This window comes from Rhamphochromis longiceps, linkage group LG9, assembly GCF_057381845.1.
Source record: "Rhamphochromis longiceps isolate RC_006_pf linkage group LG9, R_longiceps_female_GT1.1, whole genome shotgun sequence".
NCBI lineage: Eukaryota > Metazoa > Chordata > Actinopteri > Cichliformes > Cichlidae > Rhamphochromis > Rhamphochromis longiceps.
Window position 1 is genome coordinate 17593001 of NC_140565.1, and position 25159 is coordinate 17618159.

Consider the following 25159-nt stretch of genomic DNA (forward strand, 5'->3'; position numbering starts at 1 on the left):
CTATTCAACATGTCGCTAAAGTTATTGAGGCAGACCGACCCACAAACACATCAGAGCTGACTCAACCCACACAGAGCCCCATCACCATAGCTGAGGTGAGCGCAGCCACTCCTGTTTCTGAACTGTCCACTGAGTCATGGCTACCCCCAGTTGATCTTAGCCACCTGAGTCCGGACCAACAGAAGTCAGTTGAAAAGGTGTCCCAGGCTTCTACCTTTCTACCTTTAAAACCCACCACCAGCCAAATGGCTGGTAGGCTTTTAGCTAGGCTTTAGCTTCAGCCAAGTGGAAGCTAAATTGGCTAGTCATTCATATGTAAATTAGGTTGTTAGCTGGGAATTCTGGAGGGAGGGGAGTGGGAAGTTCACAGCTTTTAGCAGCTCCCCCACCCCCTCATCCACACACCCCCACTCCCCTCCCTCCAGAATTCCCAGCTAACAACCTAATATACATATGAATGACTAGCCAATTTAGCTTCCACTTGGCTGAAGCTAAAGCTTAGCTAAAAGCCATTTGGCTGCTCTCCGGGTTTTAAAGGTAGAAAAAGCCAAATGGCAGTCTGTGGTGATGTAAGTGTAAGGGAAGAGTGTGAGGCGTTCTCTCGTAGCAGCACAGACATAGGCTGTATCCCTTCACTACAAATGGAAATCAGGCTCAAAGATGATACACCAGTCCAGAGGGCCTATGCTTCTATCCCTAAACCCCTTTACAGGGAAGTGAAGGAGTATATTCAAGAGCTGATTGTCAAGGGATGGGTAGTGAAGTCACAGTCGCCGTATGCTGCTCCAGTCATTTGCGTAAGGAAGAAGGATGGGTCTTTACGTTTGTGCATCGATTATCGTCTCTTAAACAACAAGACTGTGCCAGACAGACACCCACTCCCCCGGATCCAGGATCTCACAGACTCGCTAGGTGGTTACAGCTGGTTCTCGATCCTGGATCAGGGTAAAGCTTATCATCAAGGTTTCATCGCAGAAGGCTCAAGGTACCTGACGGCATTCACTACCCCGTGGGGCCTCTATGAATGGGTGAGGATACCCTTTGGACTGTCTAATGCCCCAGCAGCCTTCCAACGGAGCATGGAAGAAATGCTTGACACCCTCAGAGACGAGTGCTGTATCCCTTACCTTGACGACGTGCTTTGTTTTTCCAAGTCGTTTGACGAACATGTCCAAGTGCTACAGAAAGTCCTCCAAGCCCTACAACGGCATGGTGTAAAGCTAAAACCCGAGAAGTGTGAGCTGTTCCGTAAAGAGGTTCGCTATGTCGGCCGATTGGTATCTGCAGATGGAGTAAAGGTGGACCCCAAAGATACCGAGGCAGTACAGGCACTCAAACACAAAAGGCCACAGACCGTCGGAGAAGTCAGGCAGCTTTTGGGATTCCTAAGCTACTATCGGACGTATGTGCAGGACTTCTCCCGCATAGCCAAACCGTTGTATGACTTGCTCCAAGTCCCGTCCAACACACTGCCACCAAAGCCAACTAGAGGCAGAGCAAAACACACTCAGCAGCCTTCTCGAGCCCTGATACAGTGGAACAAAGAACACCAAGAGATCCTTGAGCGCTTGATCGACATGCTCACTCAGCCACCAGTGTTAGCGTACCCTGATTTCACCCGCCCTTTTATATTGCACACGGACGCATCCCAGAGGGGCCTTGGTGCCGTCCTATATCAGAACCAACAAGGCAAGATGAGAGTGATTGGGTATGGGTCTCGCACGCTCACACCTGCTGAACAAAACTACCACTTGCACAGCGGAAAACTAGAGTTTCTCGCCCTCAAGTGGGCAGTTTGTGACAAGTTTAAGGATTACCTCTACTATGCTCCACATTTCACCATTTTTACAGATAACAATCCCTTGACATATGTCCTCAGCACAGCAAAACTCAACGCAGTTGGACACCGTTGGGTCGGACAATTGGCAGATTTCCACTTCGACATCAAATACCGGCCGGGAAAAGTAAACATTGATGCAGATGTGCTGTCACGTTGCCCACTTGACATTGAGAGGTTCATGGGAGAGTGCTCAGAGGAACTGTCGGAGGAAGCCGTATGTGCGGTTTGGGAAGGGAGCAGAAGAGCGAAGCAAGGAGATGTAGCATGGATTGCAGCCCTTAACCTCACTGCACCAAACCTACCCATCAAAGAACCCCTACAGTCAATCAGTCATGACCAACTTGTACAATCGCAGAGAGCAGATCCAGCAATCAGAAAAGTCATTGACATGGTAGAGAAGGACATAAGACCAACAGAAGATGACAAGGCTGACACTAACACAAAGAGACTGTTGAGAGAGTGGAGTCGGCTGCACATGGAGAATGACCTTCTCTATAGAAAGACTACAGGACGCAAGCAGCTGGTCCTACCTACTCTCTACAGACAGGTAGCTCTCACACACCTCCACAACAACATGGGCCATGTCGGCGTGGAGAAAGCCTTGAACCTGGCTCGAGAGCGGTTCTATTGGCCTTTCATGAAGAGAGAAATTGAAGAGTACGTCACAAGGAAGTGTCAGTGCATCAAGCAGAAGAAGCCAACGACACACGAGAGAGCACCCATGGGTAGCATAACATCCAGCTCCCCTCTTGAGCTTGTTTGCATTGACTTCCTGCACTTAGAGTCTTGTAAAGGTGGGTTTGAATATATACTGGTTGTTGTAGACCATTTTACCAGGTTCGCACAAGCGTATCCCACCAAGAATAAGACCGCGGCAGACCGCCTCTTCAATGACTACATTCCCAAATTTGGCTACCCCTCCAAGCTCCACCACGACCAGGGTCGCGAGTTCGAGAATAAGTTATTCAAGTCCCTAAGAGAACTCGCAGGCGTTGGTCACTCAAGGACATCCCCCTACCATCCCCAATGCAACCCTACTGAAAGACTGAATCGCACCCTGTTACAGATGCTGCGTACACTGGGAGAAAAGGAGAAACAAAATTGGAAGGAACATCTACCCCATGTTATCCATGCTTACAATTGTACCAAGCATGAATCGACTGGCTTCTCTCCGTACTACCTCTTGTATGGTCGACACCCTCGTCTTCCAGTAGACCTTCTCTTTGGTCTCATGGCAGAAAACAACACTGAGACACCACATGGGTATGCAGAAAGATGGAAAGGGAAGATGACAGAAGCATACCGCATTGCAAATGCAAACAGTCAACAGTCAAGTTCCAAAGGCAAAGCAAACTATGACAAAAGATGCAAAGGAGTAATGCTACAGGCAGGAGACAGAGTACTGGTACGAAACCTGAGTGAAAGGGGGGGCCCTGGCAAACTGAGACCCTACTGGGAGCAAACGGTCTACATTGTGAGGGAGCAAGTGGGCGACAACCCCGTCTACAAAGTGAGTCCAGAGGCGGGAGGCCGTCCTGTTCGCACCTTGCACAGGAACTTGTTGTTACAAGTAAATGACTTGCCAGTGGACATTATCCAAAGTCAGGCTACAAGACCACACAAGAGAAACAAGAAGTCCACCGGAAGACCAATGACACCAGAGCCGAACCCTGACACAACTGACTCGGAAGAGGGTGAGCCATTGTACTGGCTTGGTGTACCCAGATACCCTCGAGGGGGCCATTCTCCAGTCACACCAGTTCCAAGTGGAGCGCAACGGAGCTCCGGTCCAAGTGAACTAGGACAAGTCTTAAGGGCTCGTGTCCAACCTAGAAAAAAAAGTGCCATGGTTCCGGAAGAGGATCTAATTGTGTTAAGAGACCCAGACCTACCTCAACTAAGTGACAATCAGGAGATGCCTCAGGTTCAAGAAGAAGTTGACGTCACTGAGTCCAGTCCTGATCCAGTAGAGGTTCCTGACCCAGAGCCGGAACCCAGGGTGGAGCCAGGGGATGACATCCATCCAGAGCCACCATCTCATCCTAGGCAGTCCAGCAGGCAGAGACGTCCCACCACATTCTTCACCTACCCATCCTTGGGTCAACCAGCCTATCAGGCTCATCCTGCGGTGAACACCATCAACGTCCAGCCTTCGCCATATCCTTCCCTCTACTACCCTCTTCTCTACTCCCAACCCCCCTACCCCTCTCCCCTCACCCTTAGCCCTTACTTACCTGTTTCATATGTTGTTCCTTGCTATTGAATCGAACAGAAATCTCAGGAAGAAGAATGCCTGAAGTCTAAGGACACCTGGGCAAGAGGAATATTCCAGGGACTTCTGTAAATAATAATAATAATGGATTGGATTTATATAGCGCTTTTCAAGGCACCCAAAGCGCTTTACAATGCCACTATTCATTCACTCTCACATTCACACACTGGTGGAGGCAAGCTACGGTTGTAGCCACAGCTGCCCTGGGGCAGACTGACAGAAGCGAGGCTGCCATATCGCGCCATCGGCCCCTCTGGCCAACACCAGTAGGCAAGTAGGGTAAAGTGTCTTGCCCAAGGACACAACGACCAGGACAGAGAGCCCAGGGATCGAACCGGCGACCTTCCGGTTACAAATGCGATTCCCAACCCCTTGAGCCACGGTCGCCCCGTAAAGAGACTTTGTTAGTTTAAAGGTTTTTTTTATAATTCAAGTTAAGTGTTAGGAGCCACTTTTGCTGTTGGGGAGCGTGTGGTGAACACAAATGTGCTACCACATTTTGGTAAATTTTATTATTTTTAAGAAAAACATATGTCAGCAATTAAGACAATTATTATTTTACATTCATTACGTGTAGTCCATAACAATTGAGGAGAGTAAAAGTGAGAAATAATAAGCGGAACTGTTGACACTGTAGTCGTTCGCCCGCGGTTGCCTAGAGCGGACCAACTTCCTGTCCTCTCAGATGCAATTCGGGAAAAGACACGAGTGCTCCTGTGATTCTTTCTCTGAGACTCTACCTTTATTTTTACAGGTCAGTATCGTCTTAAAAATACAGTGTATGAGGGTTTTGTGCCTTGTTCTACTTCGGTGTTTACTGAGAGTTATGTTGACACCGCCGATGTAACCTTAAGTGGGGTTTAGTTGAAAAGTACTGAAGCGCGGCACCGCAGCGGTGGTAAAGCCGAGCCGCGCAGCCCCAGGTCTCGCAAGAGTTACCGCGAGTTATCGCGAGAGTTCGCCAGCCCGCGGGATGTATTTAAACTTGGTAAACTCCATTTAACAAGCAAATATGTGTGTGTGGTGCTCCAATTTAACTGTAAAGGCCCTGACATCAGATTATTCGAGATTAAAATATCTTATATATACTTTATGGTTCAAGTGATGTGGAAATGTTAAGAATAAGCTAAGAATGAATGTACATTTATGTTGTTACATTGCAAAGTAATACATTCAGGTGTGTTTTGTCTAATCTAGTAAGATTTATGCACTTATATCAGATTTGTGGATAAGCTATTTTGAGTTTGCCCTATATGTGAGAAAGAGCAATAAGACGTTTAAGGCATTATATGCTCTCTGCACTGCTGATTTAAATGAGTGAAGGAATAGTGTGGTTAACAGTGTAGACTGGAGAAATGTAATGACCATAGATGCATATATTTGCCAAATGCCTTTTATTTACCTTTTACAGTTATTGAGCATATCTGACAAGTGAAAGCACTGGATGTAAATTATATTTGTTGATCTGAAATAAGAGATGCAATTCGGGAAAAGACACGAGTGCTCCTGTGATTCTTTCTCTGAGACTCTACCTTTATTTTTACAGATTTGTATTCTTTTTGTTATTGTGGTCTTCACATCTGGGACCCGTAACACATGCATAAGGCTGATGCTGTTTAAGCATGCATTTTTTCCATTTGGCAGTTTCAGCTGCTCTGTCCTTGCACCATCCTCACGAGAAAAAGATGTAATCCCACAAAGGACTTCTCGCTTTCTTAAATCCTTACCTCCCAAAAAAAGATCCATTTTCTCTGAAGATGTGGTAACTAACTGGGTATTTGCTGCTTAGTAACCCTGCAAACAGCACAAACCACTGAGTAGACCTGTGATAGAAGATAAATGAGTCTGGTGTCTCTTAGCCTTGGTGTAAAGAAGAGTTGGACTGGGGTGATAACAGATTGTGAATTATTCAGCCCATCTAAAACACATAAAGGACCTTGCTAAGTATCTACTGAGGTAGCAAAACATCCACAGATAGCTGCATAGAGGATATACTACTGAATGGAAAATGGGACTGAATCAGACACTGACACTGAATAGATGAGCCAATCTCAAAAAGGGAGAGATAGGAACCAAGAAGCGAGATAAGACCATCATTCTGTTGGAACCAACTATTTTGCTCTGACTCAAAACAGCACTTGACATTTTGCCAGCAGCAGAAGCAATCATAGCAGACCGCAGGAGAAATATTCAAGTTATTGCTCTGAATCAGTCTTAGTCTTCTTGCAGATAACCCGCGAGTTTATCTTGGTGGGAAAATGAGCAGGTTTATCCAGAGAAAGACAAAGATAAGCAGTGGTCCGTTCACCTCCATTTGAACCTTGGCTAGCTGAAGCTCAGACACCACATGCTGGCGCTCTCTCTCTCAGACACACACACACGCCAGGTTACTTGCAGGCAAGGTGACACCTATCTACTCAGTCAGCCGGAAACGCTAAAGGGGCGTAAGAGCTATGAAAGGAAATGTGCCACAAGTAGCTAGGATGGATTTGTTTTTCACCATCTCATCAGCCAATCCTGTTGGCTCAGCAGCTCCAAGGGGATGAACAGCGGCTGATTTGTCACACTCGGGGGAAATCAGAACCTACCTCCAAAAAGACGCCGTAAACTGGCATCTGTTAGAGATGCTTGTTCTCCAGGGACTCGGCTGATGCACAGCAAATTTCATTAGACATTTCAGTTTTCTAATTTTCTGATTTCTAGTGTGTTTTATTTTTAAGTTAACAGATCATAGACATGATTGGCTACCATGGTGCAACTAAATGATGCCGATTAAACAAACACAGTATTGTGCAGCCCCATTTCTAACACTTAAAAAAGACCTGCAATCCATCCAAAAATTACAACCAGTAAAGGAAAAAATTAAACAAGCACCAACTGATTAAATGTTGTAAATAAAAACATTGGTGAAGTTGCAGGTAAGATGCTATTTTCTATAAGAGCATAAGATGAGCCATATATCAGAAAAATGTGTCTGTACACAGAGAGCAAGACAGTGTATGCATAAGCACGCCCATGTATAATTGCTGTGGTCAGGGGGCTTATATTTCCTTCTGCTAATTAAGTTCAATTATATTAATGTCGTGTACTTAGAGCCATATTAAAATCTAATTAGAAATTAGAGTCTGTGGCACCTGTACAGCCCCTGAACACAGGTAAGCAAATTAAGTAGGTACTGATCTGAAGTCAGCACGCAGACTGTGCCATTCAAACAATGGGAAGCTTGCTTTGCTATTTGAGATATGAGTCAATGGCATTTTATTTATTTATTTATTTTTATATGATTAAAAGACAGAACACTCTGACCTGTCACACAGAAGTGGGTGGCATTATTAAAACAGTTACCGCACAACAGTGAGGTCACAGCAATTAGCAGCTCTGATCAACTAAAGAAACATTAAATGCTATAGTGCTCCTGATGTAGCCAGGGTGAAAAATCTATGCAGAAAACATATTCAGGTGCTTTTCTTTTCTGAAGTCTAAAACAAAGTTAAACGAAATAAATTACAATAACCAGAGCAGTGTAATGTCACCCTGGCAGATCGTGAAATGTGAAATAATCACAAAATGATGCTGATGTAACACCGGCTAATGTGGCTTCAGAAAAAAAACATGGGGTCAGAAGGATTTGTCCTTCCTGCTTGCTGCACACAAACACATAAAGTACAACACGCTGCTGACGAGACCAGCACACACACACACACACACACACACACACACACACACACACAAAGCACTTTCACATCAAAAACAATCCACATCAATGTGAGTCAGACAAATAACCCACACCAGTAACACAACACAGCTAATACCCACCAAAGAGGAACCGCAGCCAAGAAAACACAACTGCCACAACAACAGCTAGGCTGAAATTAAACTACGCAAAGACCTACTTTACTGGCTGCTGCACAGGTTATATACTGTAAGTGTTAAAAATAATTTTAAAGCGGGGCCTAAAAGTGGATTATGGCACAGAAAAAACACCTTAGACACTGAGAAGAAAAAAATAAGGCATGTCTGTTAAACACAATGGAACCATTCAGCCGCCCAAAAACCTCAAAGCTGCGTTCGACCAGTTACGCAATTTCTGGATTTTTCCTCAGCAGACACAAGTCGGGGTCATTAGTTCAGTCTGGGGAAACCTGCTTCATTAGAGAAACATTAATAAAACAACACTCTGCTGCATTTAGAGGACGACAGTGTAATAGATGTGGGTGTAAACTTAAATCCGAGTCGAAGCTGTGAAAGGAAAAGACCTCAGGCCTTAAAGTCGATGTCAGAAGGCTCATCTGCCCCCCCAGTTCTAGTGCAGCTTTAATAGAGGAGATGGCAGTGCAGCCCAGAGGGACTGTCCTGCAACAGAGGGCAATATCCTCTCTTACTGCATGCGCTCTAAAATCCAATTACACCAATTTATTGATCCTCGTGAATAAGGAGCCACTTGGACCAAACAAACCTGGCTGTCTTTCATCTTGGCTCAAAAATAATACATTTTGAAGCTGTCCTTTTATATATCTACAAAGCTCATCTTTATCCTCTTGCCTCTCTCCACACAGGCAGCCAGGAGGATGAAATAGAGGTCATTCTGTCCCCGACAGAGCGACAGCCTCCCAGTGTGACTCCTGTGAACCTGTCCCTACCTGTCAACCACATCAACCGGAGCTAAAAAGAAACCACTGACTAAGAAATGAGAAGAAAGATGCCAAAGCCTTTGCTTGTATGGCACATAGCATTTGACCTAATGGTTGGAAATGCCAAAAAAATAAGAAACAAAATAAAAATTCCCTCTTACACAGAAGCTCAATGTGTTTAATGCGCAATAATAACAGCTGCACAATAAAACAGGAGCACATGGTTTGAATAAAGCTTCAAACAATCACAAGATCTCTAATAAAAAGACGTCAGTAGTTACTGCTCACTTCTCTGAACACAACTTCATTACTTAACCATTCACAATTTTACTGACTAATTAAAGCTGGTGATGCAAAGTATCACTCTCTGCTATTCAGCCAGCAATTACACCAAGACTAAAAAGGACAACAACTTCACATATAATTAAGACTTACCCAAAGAGCACCATTTGCTTTGGTCAACGCACACAAAGGAGCTGGGATAAAGGAGAGCCTTTCAACTGGTGGGACAGACTTGCCACAGCTGCATTTGAAATGAGTCTTGGAGGTACAGTAATTGCCCTATCCATGCAAGGACTTGCCAGACACTTTAATGAAGTGGATCCTTCCCAACACCGAGAGAAAATTACCTGTAAGAGTCACCAGCGGCTGAAACTCCAGCCATTGCCTCGCTGTTGACAAAGCAACAGTGGTGGATTGCTATCTATAATAATTTCCCAGTCTGTCTCCCTTGGGTGTGCTTGTGCTGTTTGTTAAGTAGATCCAAGCCCATGCTCCCCTGAGCTGCCTGCTGCTACATAATGAGCCTCTCCAGCTGGATGACCACTGAGTCGGTGGAGGCCAGGGGTTGAGCAGCTCACCCCCTCTAATTGAATCACACAGAAGCACACCCTCACCCCTCAGATGCAGTCCAGTGAGGTTGCAAACAGGAGCTATTACAGATTTATTTTCATATCATTTCAGCTCTGTAGTGTGGAACTCAGTTAAAGCTGGTAGCTGACAAAGTATTTGCCCCATTCCCAATTTCTTATTTTTTACTTACATGTAACTTATATTACATTTTTATATTTCACAAAGATAACACATTTACAGTTTTTAGATGATTTCATAATCATAGATTGTTTGTTAAATCATAAATTAACTGTTATAAACTACATTTTGTGGAAAGTTGACTTCAATTTCACCAGCTACAGTGGGGCAAAAAAGTATTTAGTCAGCCACCGATTGTGCAAGTTCCCCCACTTAAAATGATGACAGAGGTCAGTAATTTGCACCAGAGGTACACTTCAACTGTGAGAGACAGAATGTGAAAAAAAAATCCATGAATCCACATGGTAGGATTTGTAAAGGATTTATTCGTAAATTAGCTCTTTGGTCTTGGCCATGGCGGAGTTTGGAGTCTGACTGTTTGAGGCTGTGGACAGGTGTCTTTTATACAGATGATGAGTTCAAACAGGTGCCATTCATACAGGTAACGAGTGGGGGACAGAAAAGCTTCTTACAGAAGACGTTACAGGTCTGTGAGAGCCAGAGATCTTCCTTGTTTGAGGTGACCAAATACTTATTTTCCACCCTGATTTACGAATAAATCCTTTACAAATCCTACCATGTGGATTCATGGATTTTTTTTTTTCACATTCTGTCTCTCACAGTTGAAGTGTACCTCTGGTGCAAATTACTGACCTCTGTCATCATTTTAAGTGGGGGAACTTGCACAATCGGTGGCTGACTAAATACTTTTTTGCCCCACTGTACAACCAGACCTGATTATAGATCCTATCTGCTGATGGTGGAATTGAACTCACGATCTTCTTGCTGTGCAAACCACTGCACCACCCTGCTGCCCTGCAGCTTTATCTAATATTAAAAATTGTGACAATATTAAACTGTGACAGCACTGCAGGATAAGCACAAGTATTAGTAATGACATTTTCAATAGCTTTGTTCTATTTAAGTTTCCCAGTAAGCCATTTAAATTTAAGTTAGCCATCCCAATTTTCATGAAGTTCAGCTTTTCTTTTCCTACTGTAATTCAAAAAAGTGCTTTGCACTATAAAAACCAGCAAAGTTTAACAAGAGCAGTTGGGAGGAAGTGTCAGTCAAGCACCAGCAGTGCTAGCTCACACACAAGACAGAATCAAATATGACATTTAAGTTCTTGTTTGATTTTTCAGATTAAAGATCACAGCTGCATGGCTGGTTTATGGGTTACTAATGAAGGCCTCAGATGTCTTTAAACTTCATTTGAAACTAGGATTAGCACCCCACTGTTATAACCCAGCCAGTCAACTTACAGTTAAAGTCCATGTCTGCACATATTCATAACAAACGTGTGCACTGAATTCTTTCAGCAAATTCAATAAAAGATATTAAGTGTGTCTAACTTTAGTAAGTGTATCTAAAGCTGTATTAGAGTAATGACAAAATATAAAATGCAGATACATCATGAGCATATGTATATTGTAAGAACCTGAAGTTAAATCACTTTTTCTCTTTGAGACATTAATGCGAAATCTTGTCATCATTAGCGTAAGAATTCTTGAGTTCTGGTCAAATGACTTTCATGAGTTCACAGTGCCCTTTGACCACCAGATTTTGAATTGTTGATTGCCGAGCCCAAATGAACAGCTGTTACAGATGTAATGAAATTCCATCCAGGTGTTGAATATGACAAATACATGTCATCACACTACTGAAATTGAGCATATGTAGGTATACCTTAAACAGACCTCAGCAGCAACAGAATAGTAACTATCTAAACAAATTGAATTGTGTTATACATTAATAATAAACATAGTTTTAAACACTCATTTAAAAATATTAAAGCAGTAAAGCCGGGAGACATCATAGACTACCTGCAGTTTCCAACATTAAAACTTTAAATAATTTAAAGAACAGCACCACTTGTCTCTAACTAAACTTATAGCTATCTGTGCCATTTCTTTAATGAATTTATTTTATCTGAGTGTGTATAAGACAGCAGGTAAAGTCAGTCAGGTGTTTCAAATATTTCTTATTATTCACCATTAGGGCTGTTCGATATAACGATATATATCGGATGACGATATAAAAACATCTATCCTTTCATTTTACGCTATCGTTTGTCTCGTGATGTCGCAAAATAAACGTTTACAGCATTTTTTCATCTTTTTGTTGGTCACTGTAGTGGCTATATTAATTTCTTAAAGTTCTCTCTTTCTCTTATATTTAATATAACCACACTACGGACGGACAAGCGCCTGCTTTTATGCGTTGTCGTTAGCAACAAAGACGGTAAAACCACCGCGACCGCTTCTTTATTTTCTACATAAAATAGAAAATCGGGGGGGGGGCGATCGTGGCTCAAGAGTTGGGAGATCGCCTTGTAATCGGAAGGTTGCCGGTTCGAGCCCCGGCTTGGACAATCTTCGGTCGTTGTGTCCTTGGGCAAGACAATTCACCCGTTGCCTACTGGTGGTGGTCAGAGGGCCCGGTGGCGCCAGTGTCCGGCAGCCTCGCCTCTGTCAGTGCGCCCCAGGGTGGCTGTGGCTACAATAGCTTGCCATCACCAGTGTGTGAATGTGTGTGTGAATGGGTGGATGACTGGATATGTAAAGCGCTTTGGGGTCCTTAGGGACTAGTAAAGCGCTATATAAATACAGGCCATTTACCATAAAGCTCAAAATCCTGTTGAGACTTTTCAAAATAAACTGAATCACGTGAAAGAGTATGCAGAGTATCTACGGATGAGAAGCAAAAAAGTTTACAGTTAATTTACAACTTATGTCTAAAAATATATCGTTTCATGCATCGGTTAAAACACTCGACTCCAGCTACACGACGCCCAGCTGGAAACACTTCACGCAAGTCGAGCTGCCCGAGATTCACAGAATTTACAGAAAATGTTACATTTTTGTGATTTATATCGTTATCAGACGATATAATTCTTATATCGGGATATGAGATTTTGGTCATATTGCACAGCCCTATTCACCATGAGGGAAAATTAAATTCAGCATTAAATGAGCCAGCTGAGCCTTAAACTGTCCTACGAAAGTTTACCAGCCTAATTTGAAGCTCTGCAGGGCTGCCTTCCTTCACAAATAAATAAATAATTACCATAAATCAATCGTAAAAGAGTTAGCCATGCAAACCGCAGAGGGAGCCTGCTGTGAATGATATATAAATGGAGAGAGATTTATATTCCTATTCGTAAACTGCGGAAAATTTTCCAGTGCAAATGAGAGGATTTGGGGTTTCTTTCTTTTTCTTCCTTCCGTAACTTGACTGGCCGTGGTAGTGGTCAGGATGCAGATTGTTTTCTTTTGTTTGGATTTCTCTTTTTTTGGAACTGTATAAAGTCAAACTATGCAAGGACCACCACACAAATATTTTTTATTTATTAGATGAAGGCAGAAAGAAAAAGCAAAACACAGTTCCCAAGAGAGAGATGGACCAAGAACACGTCCTTGTTCAGTATTTAGCCATGGGCAGTATTAAGAGAGTCTAAAGCATTTGACTGTGCAGGCTGATGAAGCTTGATGATGTTAGGGGTAATGTAAGCAGTGGTATTCAGCCTAAAAAATTAAAGGACAGTTGTAGCATTTTTGCATTATAATGAGATGGTCGACTTTGCCCCGTGAGGCCACGAGGCTCATCTTGGTTTGGACTCGGATACTAAAAATTCATAAGAGATGAGACGCTGTGAACAGGCTTGGAACAGACAAGTTTTTAAGATGTGGGAAGGTCTATTGAAAGAAAACATTTGTTTTGGAGCTTTGCTGTTTACTACTCCAGTAAGATTTTGCCTAAAATGCAGTTATAAATATAAGCTCAATGGGGTAGGGGGGTACCTCTGTATTTAATTACATGGATGACCATTTTGACAGCTGAAAACATACAAATTTTTCTTTTTTGCAGATCTGTGTCACTGGATTAAATGTCGACTTTACTAAAACACTCCTTTAGATTTAAGAACTACAGCTCTCAATTTTTATACACAAACTACTGGCAGGTGAAGTGAATCACATTCATCATCGCATTAGAAACCAATGATTTGCTGTGTCACACATCACCAACTTAAGCAAAAAAAGAACACTCCCCGACGGCAGCAGTCTCCACAACTCAAAAAAATGACAAATCAAAACAACCTTAATGTACAAATAGCACTACAGGCTACAATTCATTTGAATTGGGCTGAAATACCCCTTAAATCTAGGTTTATCATGGGGGACAAATTTAGATCAACTGTGACTTTGCGTCCTCTGGAAAAAAAAAAATTGTTGTTTTTTTTTTTTTATATCTGCTTTGCTTTTTTTAAAGAATTGTTGCCTAATAAATATTCCCCTGTCATTACATCATCAATATTCTGCTCATCTCCTTGCTGTAAACAGCAGTAATAACAGCCTGAGAGTCATAATTTATTTCAGCTCATTCATGACAGACTGATGGGGGAATATTTTACAGCCTAGTAATTTGGGAATGCAGCATCATTGCTCTAAAACTAATTCTGGGAAACTAAGTAGAGTTTCGAGCAGCGCAAACCGACGGCTGCATTCTGGTTTGTGAAGCAACTTTGTTTTGCTCCTCTGAGTACAGCTAAGATGTTTAGCGCTCCGAGTAAAGGAGCCTAATCACTTGTGGCATTCACTCAAGAACAATAAACCACTGAGGCTCACTGTTCAAGTCTGAAGAAAGACATCAAATTTCCACAACAAAATAGCTGAGGCAGTCAAAGGAGAATATTTGCGTTTCAAAAATTATAGGGTTCACCTAAATTCCAGCTGAAAAACAGCTAAAAACAACTTTCTGGATTTTGTGGTGGCATTAGATACACTGGCAAACCTCCTCCTGTAGTCACGATGAAACAACAACACTGAACCGAGCATATGTTTGATGGCCGGCCTCCTATTAATGTCTGTCACAGCCAAACTGAATCCGCTCTTACTCCTCCCTGAGGGAGTGAAGGAAAGGAGCTGAAGGGATGGAAGCAGTCTAGCATTTGTTAATTAAGAAGATGTGACATGAGAGAAAGACCAGAGGGCCAAAATAATGACCCTATCAGACCTGACAGCCTGTAAGCAGAAAACACGAAAGGAGGAGCAGGACTGAAAACTCAGTTACAAAAACTACTTTGCTACTTTACTTCATTTATAAACTCACAGAAACTGCTGTTGCTGTTACAACATTGGCAAAAAAAAGCCACACTGTATGATATGGATCTAATGGTGGAGGATAAGCATGATGGAAAACACCTGATAGAAACAAGGCTTCAGATGCCACAACTAAGCTAGATTTAATGTGGTAAAACATGACATTCGTCATTGTTTTACTGGGAAAAAACCAAGTGTAGTTGCAGTTTTGCTCCATGCTTTGCACGGCCTAAAGTCACATGTGACAGGTGTACTAGGAAGCAAGATGATTGGCATTTGAGAACTATGTTGAATTTACAGTTGGAATTTTCTGTGTCATGAAAACAGTACTTTTTAAAATCACTGTTGTAACTTATACTGAACACATAACCTGGTCCATCATCTGATGAAATCTCTGATTGGGTTGGGTGACGCTCACAGGGATCGTTTTGTGTGGAAGAAGAGCTATTTTACTGCTGCTTTATTTGACTGCTTTACTTTACAAAAGCCATGCCGAAGAGGCTTTCCATTGTAGAATAGCACCCAGTTCAATTCACAGTCACTACAGTGGCCCGTTCAGTAATTGGTACATGCATTCATTTTTGAAACATTAGGTCTTTACCCAGAAAAGGACAGCAGGTCATTCATTTCAATGCAAAAATCTTAATTTCACCCAGATCAGCAGTTTTTAATCACTGGTCTCATTATTTAGGCTGTACATCGTCACAGTCCGCAACATGTAGGCATAACTTTCTATGTACCTCATTTTAGCTTGCAGAGTATTGTAAACTTTATGTGGTAAAAGGTTTTCTGTCTAAATCAGATAAGCATCTCGATTTGATAAAGTGTCTAAAGTCGCACATTAATCCAAGGCCTAAAGAGCCTCTTTCCTTTCCTTTCTGGTGAAATGGATAACATATATATAAACCCTTCCTAGAGTAAATGAGCTGTACAGACGCTGACAAACTGTAGACGTGAAGAATGTGTACAAAGACACCCTTTTAAGGAGTAGACATTAGAACTATGTAATACATATTCAACATATGTGGGCGTCTTTGTTGTCGAGTCTCCTGAATGTCCTTGAGAGTCAGGCGTATGTACCTGCTGTGCCTAGTCACTGTTGCCAAGCTGTTATTGCACCATTCAGAGATTTAGTTTTGCAGACAGTAAATGTAATTTTTATATACTTTGTAAAAATTTTATTGCACAAGAAATATACTAGTAAAGAAGCAGGTTGCAGAAAGGAGATTTGGTAAGAGCCAGCTGTAGACGCGAATGACATTGCCTTGCATCAGTTCCTGTCACATCACCCTGTACTTGTCAAATGTGCTAAAAATACTCAAAATAAAAAATAGGCACTGAATATAAAATTCCAATCTCACCTCAGCCTGTCCTCCTCCTTTTTTCGCAGTTTCATGTCCCGCTGGACCACCTTCAAGACGTGCTCAGCCTCGCCGTCCGTCAGGCCTGACAGGTCCAGCTTTCGGCCCATTGTTCCTGCCCTCGCCACACTGAGCTGCTGCTGCTGCTAGTCAAAGAGGTGGAGAGGCACAGGAACCGCTGCTCTGGGGGCCGAGGCTGGGACAACCCTGGAACAAGACAAACGGATAGAAAAATAAAAATGGATTGTGCGTTTTTTAATTAAATTCACTTTTATATGCTGTGTGAGTATGTCCGAGTGGATTTTAGTAATTTAACACCGAATGATGCTCATCTCACAGTGAAAATGACTGTGTAACTTTCCTTGTATGACTTGTGGATAACTTTTGAGTCACAGGTTGCTTTGCCTGCAGGATGAACCTCGGCTGAAAAGTGAATATCGAGTGCCTTGAAAGCATCCTCTTCACACATTCTGGGACCATTCAGAATACTGTTACATAAACTAGCACTGGAAGCAAAAAATATATATTTTTGAACTTATGGGAACATTTAATGTCAAGCAAATGTATTCAAAATCTTCTAAAAACATTTGTATAGTTCCTGGATATTTCTAGACTATGAAACAATGTGATGTGCTATACTGCCATCCAAGAATCCTGTCTAATACAGTAGCTGTGGAATTGATTATACCCTTTTGGTTAAACATAAATAGAAATATAGAAGTCTATGTTGGCTAAGACTATTGATAAGCCAAGCATCTTCCTTGGAAGCTGCAAAACTGCAGTTCCTCTTCTCTCCACTTGAGGCTTTCACAGATTCCCATGTTAAACTGCCCATTTTCAGAGCTGAAGTAACCATGCTTAAAAGAAATCTGCTCACTCTAGCTAATTTTTCCTTTCATACCATAATATTTTATATTATGATAATATATAATATTTTATATTTACAAATAAAATGTAGAATTCACACATTTAAACAGCATTAAGGATTAAAGTTATCATTTTTAGAAGCGGGTGCCCCTTTGACTGACAGGCGGATGCCAGAACAGGCGGCTGTAGTCGACAGCCATCTGTTAAGTTTCGCCTCGGTTGATTGTAGTCACTGAACTGGCCCTCTTGACCATCTGAAGTATTTTTTTATGTCATTATCTGAAAAATAAAATGTCTTGCAACGATTTTATTTCTACGAATGGTGCATGAACTAGCATATTAGTACATATGGTGAAGTAAAAATAGAACCTCGGAGATATAGAGGGGTTGCCTTTAAAAAACAACAACAAAAAAACAAGACCAAAACAGTAATGACAGCACAGAAAGAGAAGCAAAGACAGATGAGGAGATGGACAGGAGGAGAACATTAACAACAGAGCCTAAACAAGATGGGTGAGCACTGCCAGTGAAGAGAGCTATGACTCAGAAGACCAGACAATTATGTCCATTCTATTATTGGACCAATAGCTTTATTGACAGCGCATCTCCCTTTCAGTCCTGCTTCTTACTCATTCCTCCAGTCACTTCAGGACCTGGCTCACCCCAACACACTGTTAAACTTTCTGAAAATAAAACTGAGCCAGTCATACTTGGTTTATGTAATAGTCTCAGTTTAAGTTTGTTAATAGGTTTGTAATGTTTAATTGTAATCTACCTGATCCCAAAAGACAAATGTGAACATACACAATTGACAAATTGAAGTTTCACATTATCAGCACGGTGGCCCAAAAAATAAATAAACCCCTGTCTCAAAATTCTATTATCACACAGAGTAAGCACACTGTCACATTACCACTGCTTTTCATTCAGCCACTGTGAAGAAAGACCTCTGTAAAGGCTTTCCAGTCTATCAGAATCACACTTCTTTTTCCACTCAAGATATTAAAATAGTCACACTTAGAGTTACACATGCCAGCAGGTGCCTAAAAGTATGAATGGTACTCATCATATGGCTGGCATTCACTTTTGTTTTTCTGGGAGGTGAAACAAAACAAAAAAAATCTCTAGAAAGGATGTTTTGGGTTGTTGTTTTTTTTACCTGCATTGTCTTCTTTCTCTGATTTTAAAACTTTAACCACAGACTGTATATGAAAGATGGAAAAGTAAAACCCAGTCTGAACCACCTTAAACCTGCAATCTTTCTAATCACCAGCAGGGGGTGACTGCTTGGCTGCTAAAAAGAAAAAAAACAGACTGCACTGAAGTCTATCAGAAAAATGACACTGCTTTTCTATTGACTTAATTCCCGCTTCTGCATTTTTCTCCACATGAATTTGTGGTCTCAATAACTTTGAAATAGTCTTCAGTACAAGATAATGATTGTTACAGAAGAGAAAAATCACCACTGAGTGATGTCACAATAAAATGATATATACACACACACACACACAGTTCTTACCCTGCTTGACTTTACTACTTGATCGGAGCAGTAACAAATACTGAAACACTGTTTCAACAAAAAACATAGCATATTTCCCAATAATGAGGTTACTGCTGTGCCAAGTGTCTTACTAACTTTGCATTTCTTCACATCTAGTTGATAAATTCGGGAAAAACACACTTTCTCACCTGAAAACTAATCATGCTGATCTCAATTCTGCATTAAACCATGTTTACTGCTTAAATTAGCAGCTGGAATATCAATCTATAATCTATGGAACAAATTACAGCAGCAGTGGCTTATTAGGACAAGTTATTTTTCTTGCATCCATGTTACTTTTGATGTATAGAGAAGATGAATACACTATGATTATATGGCCATTAGTGTATAGCCACAAAGGAAGGCAATTATTAGGCCTTCTTTTTATAGTGAGTGGTGTCAAGGACAGGGATGAAGCAGCATTTATGCATGAGAGTGTCTGCATTTGAAGCTTAGTGACGCATATACTTGATGGCTGCAAACACACATTCAGTTCATTATTACTTTCACTGATAATTTCCAACAACATGCAATTCATGCATGCACACAAACACGTGCATATTATGTCTCAAATTTAAGCTTCCCACACGGAGTAGAGTCACTAATCTGCAGCATCACTAACAAACCAAAGTCAATACCACAGGTGTGGTGCACACAGATGAAAAGACAAAACGAAAAACCTGCATTCACCAACACAAAACTGTCTTAGTGGTTCAAAGGTCCACAATCCGTTCAGTGTTCTCAGTGAAGATGGGATACTGAACTGAATAAACATGATCTGCATGTTTTTACTTCTTAAGATAGGATACCTTTATTAGTTACACCAGCAAATACCATATTGTATCAAATAATACTAAAAACTTGCAAAAAAATTGCAATTACTAGGATAAAAGTAAGGCAATTTTCTTTTATTCCTTTCCTCCAGTTTAATTTGTTTTTGCAACCAAAGCCGCCAAGCCCTGCTGACTTCACATGAAACACAGGTTTAAGGTAGCTCAACACAGGCTTCAGCCAATCCTTTAAGCTATAGTCACACGGGCCTACTGGCAGTCCCGAGCGACTGGTGGTTATTCCATGCTAACTGCCAGTTGCTTGGAAAAAATGTATATTCCCCAGCTGATTAGTGAGTAGTTGCATGTGGTTGGTTGATGTTGATGGCGGAAATTAGTCAGAAATAGGTGACTAACGCTGCAGCACTGAAAACATCCTTGCTTTACACATTACACAGAGAAATAATATTTTGTTACACTGCTATGCCGATGAGGCACAGCTCTACCTCCCAGTTAAATTCACTAACCTCTTCTCAACCTCACAGTCTGTCTGCCTGATAGTATGACACTGATGTGTGGATTTATCAAATTAAAGTCAGATAAAACAGAAACTCTTATCATGAATTCAGACAAGCTGCATCCAAACATTAAGTTTCCCCTTGGTCCCTTATCCGTCCAGGTAAAATCCGCTGTTAGAAACCTGGGTGTGTTATTTGATTGAGAAACATATACATTTTATCTGTAAAATACATAATTTGAGCCAAAATAATACAATTACCTAATACACAACAGACAGTCAGGTGACTAGAAAAAATACATCGTTTAGTAAAGGTAATTTATGAATGATAGCATCTTTCTGTGTTTGAAACCATTAGAGACATTGTAAAACTTTATTATAAAAATATTGAATATTGATGTTATACCATAACTGCATCCACTCTGAGGCTTCTCTTTCTGTTCAAAGTCACAAAAATACAGGATTTGTTACTAGTGTCACATTTTGACTGACACAACAATGGGGTGCACCAGTGTAATATTGTCAGATTACTAGAGCAAACGTGTTCAGGCTGACACTCTGAGAGCACAGAGAATCACTTCAGACAGAAAATAGGTCACACTGATGCATCTCTCAGGAGAACAGAATACAACCCCTCCATTTTCCTGCATTTTCGCCAAGACACACCATCTGCATCAATCATTTCTTTAAGAAAACTGCAGACATGCAGATGCTAGATCATCCTAAATAAACAGGAGCATGCAGAAAAACGACTCATCCTGCACCGTGCTGCAAAGCACTTGGCTCTGCTGCTGCTGTCTGTCACCTCGGAGAGTCAGCAGAGGAGGGGCGAGCTGAGGACAAGGCCCTGCTGGAGCGCTAAAAGGGCAGGTGCAGCCAAGCGCTAAATGAACTGCTTGTTTTAGACACTCTCCATTGCATCAGCTTTTTGTGACAGCTTGAGGTAAGTGCATTGAGGATGACTTCATTGAAATTACTTTTTGGACAGAAGATAAATACAGCGGACTGACTTTGCAGATCAGTCAGTTTGTGTGTGTGATGCAGCTTTGAATGGGAATATGAGCTGGAAATTGTCTTACACTGTGCTTGAAACTTTAGAGTGACAGCTCACTGTTTTCTCAGTGTATAACTTTGGTCATTTGTCTTCTTACAGCCACGTGCGAGCAGAAACAGACGTGTTCAAGGTGTTTTTGCTACCTGGGATATGACCACTATCCGTCAAGATGACATCAAGAGTTGCCAAGAGAGAGAAAAGAGAAGCAATAAAAACTGTGGCACCAGATTTAGTTTAGGACAGATACAGTGAATCCTGCATGTCAAAACAACATTTTAAACAGCTCTACATGACCAGATCTGTCATTAGAGATGAATTTGTGAGAATATCGATTCAACCTAAAATCTACAATGGAAAGAGAAGCGTATAAGGCAACGGCAGAATTGGTATTAGAAACGCTTGGAGAAACAAAATGCATATAACTCAGTACATATGAGCCATTATGGTGCTAAATTCAAACAATTAAGTTGTTACTTGTGTTGCATGAGTTCTTCAACTATCTGAATGATGGGGGAAAAGAAAGAAATCATCAAATGTGCACTTTTCCTGAGCCCTTGTGCTACAATCAGCTGATTTCAGTTAATTTGCAGGGAAGATAAAAATAGTAGGGCAGTCTACAACTTTTGAGGAGTGGAACGATAAAAACTGCTTCCATTTTTACTGCACTAAAAGGGAACATTGACTCTTTGCAATCATCTGCAAGGGAACTTTAACACAAAGCTACTAGTGAAGAACTTGCAATGCAATGCCAAACCCAGAGAGGCAACCATGATAAACAGTCAGGCTTGTAGTACTGTAGCCTCAGTTTCTACAATAGCATCACCAACGCTGTAGTCAGAACCCGTACATTTAAAAGAGTGTACGTGTCCTCATTTGGATAGGGATTTGTGTCTGTGTGTGGGCATATAGCCTCAGCCTTTTATTGTTAACTGGTAATTGTGAGACAATGTTGCAGAGTAACACAAAAGTAATGGGACAGGAACTGCTTTCTTCGTGAAGTAAATCATTAACGTAATGTTGTAAAAACTAACAAAGTTGCATTACACAACTGGGTATAGTATCAATCTTCAATGCCAATAAAATGCCATCACTTTTTATATTAAAACATGACTCTTCACAAACAACACAAACCTCCTTTGGGGAGAGATTATCTGTGATATAATGATAGGATGGCATAAATGCAATAATTTGACACAAAAGACATGCAATATAAACCACAGACAAGAGGGTAATTAAGATTAAGGACGTTAGCTGGTTCAGCAACGACTCACCCCACATTAACACTAAATGCCACTTTGGGAGCAGCGAATGCAGCAACACTGACAAAAAGCAATATTAACTACATCATATTTGACCATTCTATCATTTTTCTACTATTTCCATTGTTGCCATTTATAAACTCTATCTATGTCAAAGAAGATAAACTAGGAAAATTAAAGCTGTGTAAATTCAATTAACCTGCTTCAGGCCCCCGGTCCTGGTACAACACATGCTGGCTCACTGTCACGGGAATATTTGAATTTTATTTTACTGGTAACTTCTGTGATTTTACTGCTGCTTAAAAAAACATCTTGTTTCTACTTTCTATGAACATAATCAACCAAAATAAAAGGAAAGAGAAGGCTTAAAAAGCATGGCCTGTTTTCCCACGGCTCAGCTGGTCCAAAGCAGCCATCCATGGTCAATATGGCACCAAATGTTAACTCTGCCAAAGAATATTCTAACATCAAGACCGTGGGAGCATTAAAATCCCCACTGAGCTCACGATCACTCGTCCCTGTTTGACATCTACCTGCTGTGTCACATCTATCACTAACAGGCCAATTACCACTTTATGCAGAGCAAGACAAGAGGCTGCGGAGACCAGACCGTGAAGACACACAACACAAGGCATTAACCGTGAAGTGTTAAAATAAAAACAGGTGCTGATTAAATCTGCCTGGGTAATTGTGGATGTGACTAAGTGTTGAGCACTACTGTAACATGAGCACTAAGTGTGATTTTTTGCTGGGTGATCTTCATTTTTCTTTGAATGAACGCCTCAGAATAGCACACTCATTCATTAAATATTTGGGGGAGTGTCGCCCAAGTGACCCAGGTGTCCCCAAGTGTTACTTTCAACAGGTGACGATCGGCACCACAACAACAACAACAACAAAGCAACACAAACAGCTGCACTGAGAAACAGCTCCCTGTACCTGCACACCAAACTCAGAGTAGCAGCCAAGTAAGGATTTTTCCAGCTTACATTCCTGGGGATTAAAGTTTTTTTCCTTCTTGCAGTGGCTCAGACTCAAAAATGTGACTTTAGTTGTTTTTTGATGGCTTACTCTGATTAATCCGAAGAGTCTTAGTTTCTCAATTTAAAGAGATGAGTCACGCCGTGCGTTGCCTGGACGTGCTTTTAGTTTCCAGCACTTGTGATGATGCAAATTCACCTGCACCTCGCAGGCTAAAAATACCGCATTTTTTCCCCTCATTTAAAACCAGCACCTATACTCATCTCACTCGGGCTGCCACGTTAGCTGCGATCGCATGATGACATCTGTGCAACAAAGATCTCCTGTAGCTCTTGCACGAGCAGCTGGGCTGGCAGCATTTTCATACTGAGGTATGCAAGAATCGCCGAGCCGTTAAATCGTGCATCTCAAAATCAGCCACCTGACCGAGGCTCCTGCCTCTTACGCCTGTTCATTATAACGGGCTAACGTTCACCTCTTCGCCTATTCGGTGAGCCGGTGTGGAGAATCACTTACACAGGATCAGTGGGAGCCGAATGACCGCCAGTCACAGTCTCTTTCACGTTATTCCAGATAATGAGAGAAAGACGCGGAGGGGATGCGCCTCTGCAAGTGTAAACTTCCGCGACACCTGTCCGTCTCCCAGATACTTTTCCTCTCCTGCCCCTCGGTTAGTCAGCTTATTGTGTTTCCACCCCCCATCACCACCACCACCCCCAAAGCAGCGGACGTAGGAACCGCTGAATGGGCGATCACGAGGTTTGTATTACACGGAGGAAGAAGGAGGAGGGAGGGGAGGACGCACTGCGAGGGAGGTCAGGGATTGGCACCCAAACCTTGATTCTTCCCTGGTGGCGCACAGCGTGAACTCATATTTAGGGATGAAATTTTCGAGGTTGGAGAGAAACTAGTTGGGGCTGTTTCCGCGCTTTGCTGACGCAATATCACATTTCATTTTTCTGCAGGCACCTGGGCATCCCGAGCTCCAGTGTTGGCACTGATGCTCATGCATGGGGAGAGTTGGGGGAGGAGGCGCTGTGTTGGCTGACTGCTTCATTCACAAAGCCATTCACTGTGCAATTAACCAAAGAGAGGGTGAGGCAGCTCGTCCCAAGTCTCTGTCAGATGGATCAAATCGTTAGATGACTTCACTCTTGCAATGGTCTGGCTTAATTAACTTTCACATAAGTTACGTAATGCACTAATTAATTACTTTTAAAACCCATTTCAAGAAAAGATTTGAATATAAATTGTTTTTCATAAACAGATGGACTTTAGAAAATCATTCCAATTCCTGCATATCCATTATTAGTCCTGCCTTGTGCTCTGCCAAAGCACCACAGCACTAAAACCTGGCTGCTTGTTCCCTGTATTAGTGCTCTGTCTTAGGAAATGCTGACACTAGTGCCTCACAAAAACAATTTCTGGGCTGTTGCCCTACATGCTTTTTTGCAAAATAAAGAGCTCACCTAACTTTGCAATTACGGGCTACTTCGCCTGTATTATAAATCAAGCCGTGCTGATGCTTACTTTATTCTAAGTGTAATTAAAGATGCTGGATTTGCAGCAGATGTTGCCAGGGCAATTTTTCAAAGTCATATTTTATCGCACATACTAAACCCTGTTTTCACTTATTAGATAGATTATGTACTGGAAAAATGGAGGCCCCACCGTTGATCTGCAGGCATAGAGTACTGTTCAAAAGTTTTGAGCCACCCTTCTTCATATTTTGCAGGAAAAGGGGAAATAGAGGTAGTCATTTATTAAAACATGTGCAATTATTGATGGAAATACACAATATAAGTTGTTGTTTGTTTGTTTTTTAGGAATTGTGCAATTCTGACAAGCTAAGTTTTTGTCAAGGTTTTTGGGCATGGCCTTGTTGGCACGAAAAATTATCCCTGTCAGATTGTGTTAACATCGGAATTTGATGTAA

The 25159-nt window shown here is 41.7% G+C and overlaps 1 protein-coding gene across 2 annotated transcripts in view; it reads right to left on the reverse strand.

Annotated features, from left to right (window-relative positions):
* The window catches only part of myripb (myosin VIIA and Rab interacting protein b), a 139936-nt gene extending 115994 nt beyond the window's left edge, over positions 1-23942 (reverse strand). For both annotated transcript variants that reach the window (XM_085418577.1, XM_085418576.1), the window contains exons 1-2: positions 23740-23942; positions 16236-16442 (exon numbers count right to left, since the gene is read on the reverse strand). In XM_085418577.1, the coding sequence (XP_085274703.1) occupies positions 16236-16345 (110 nt within the window). In that variant the 5' untranslated portion in view covers positions 16346-16442; positions 23740-23942. The remainder of the gene's footprint in view (positions 1-16235; positions 16443-23739) is intronic.
* Positions 23943-25159: the final 1217 nt, after the last annotated feature.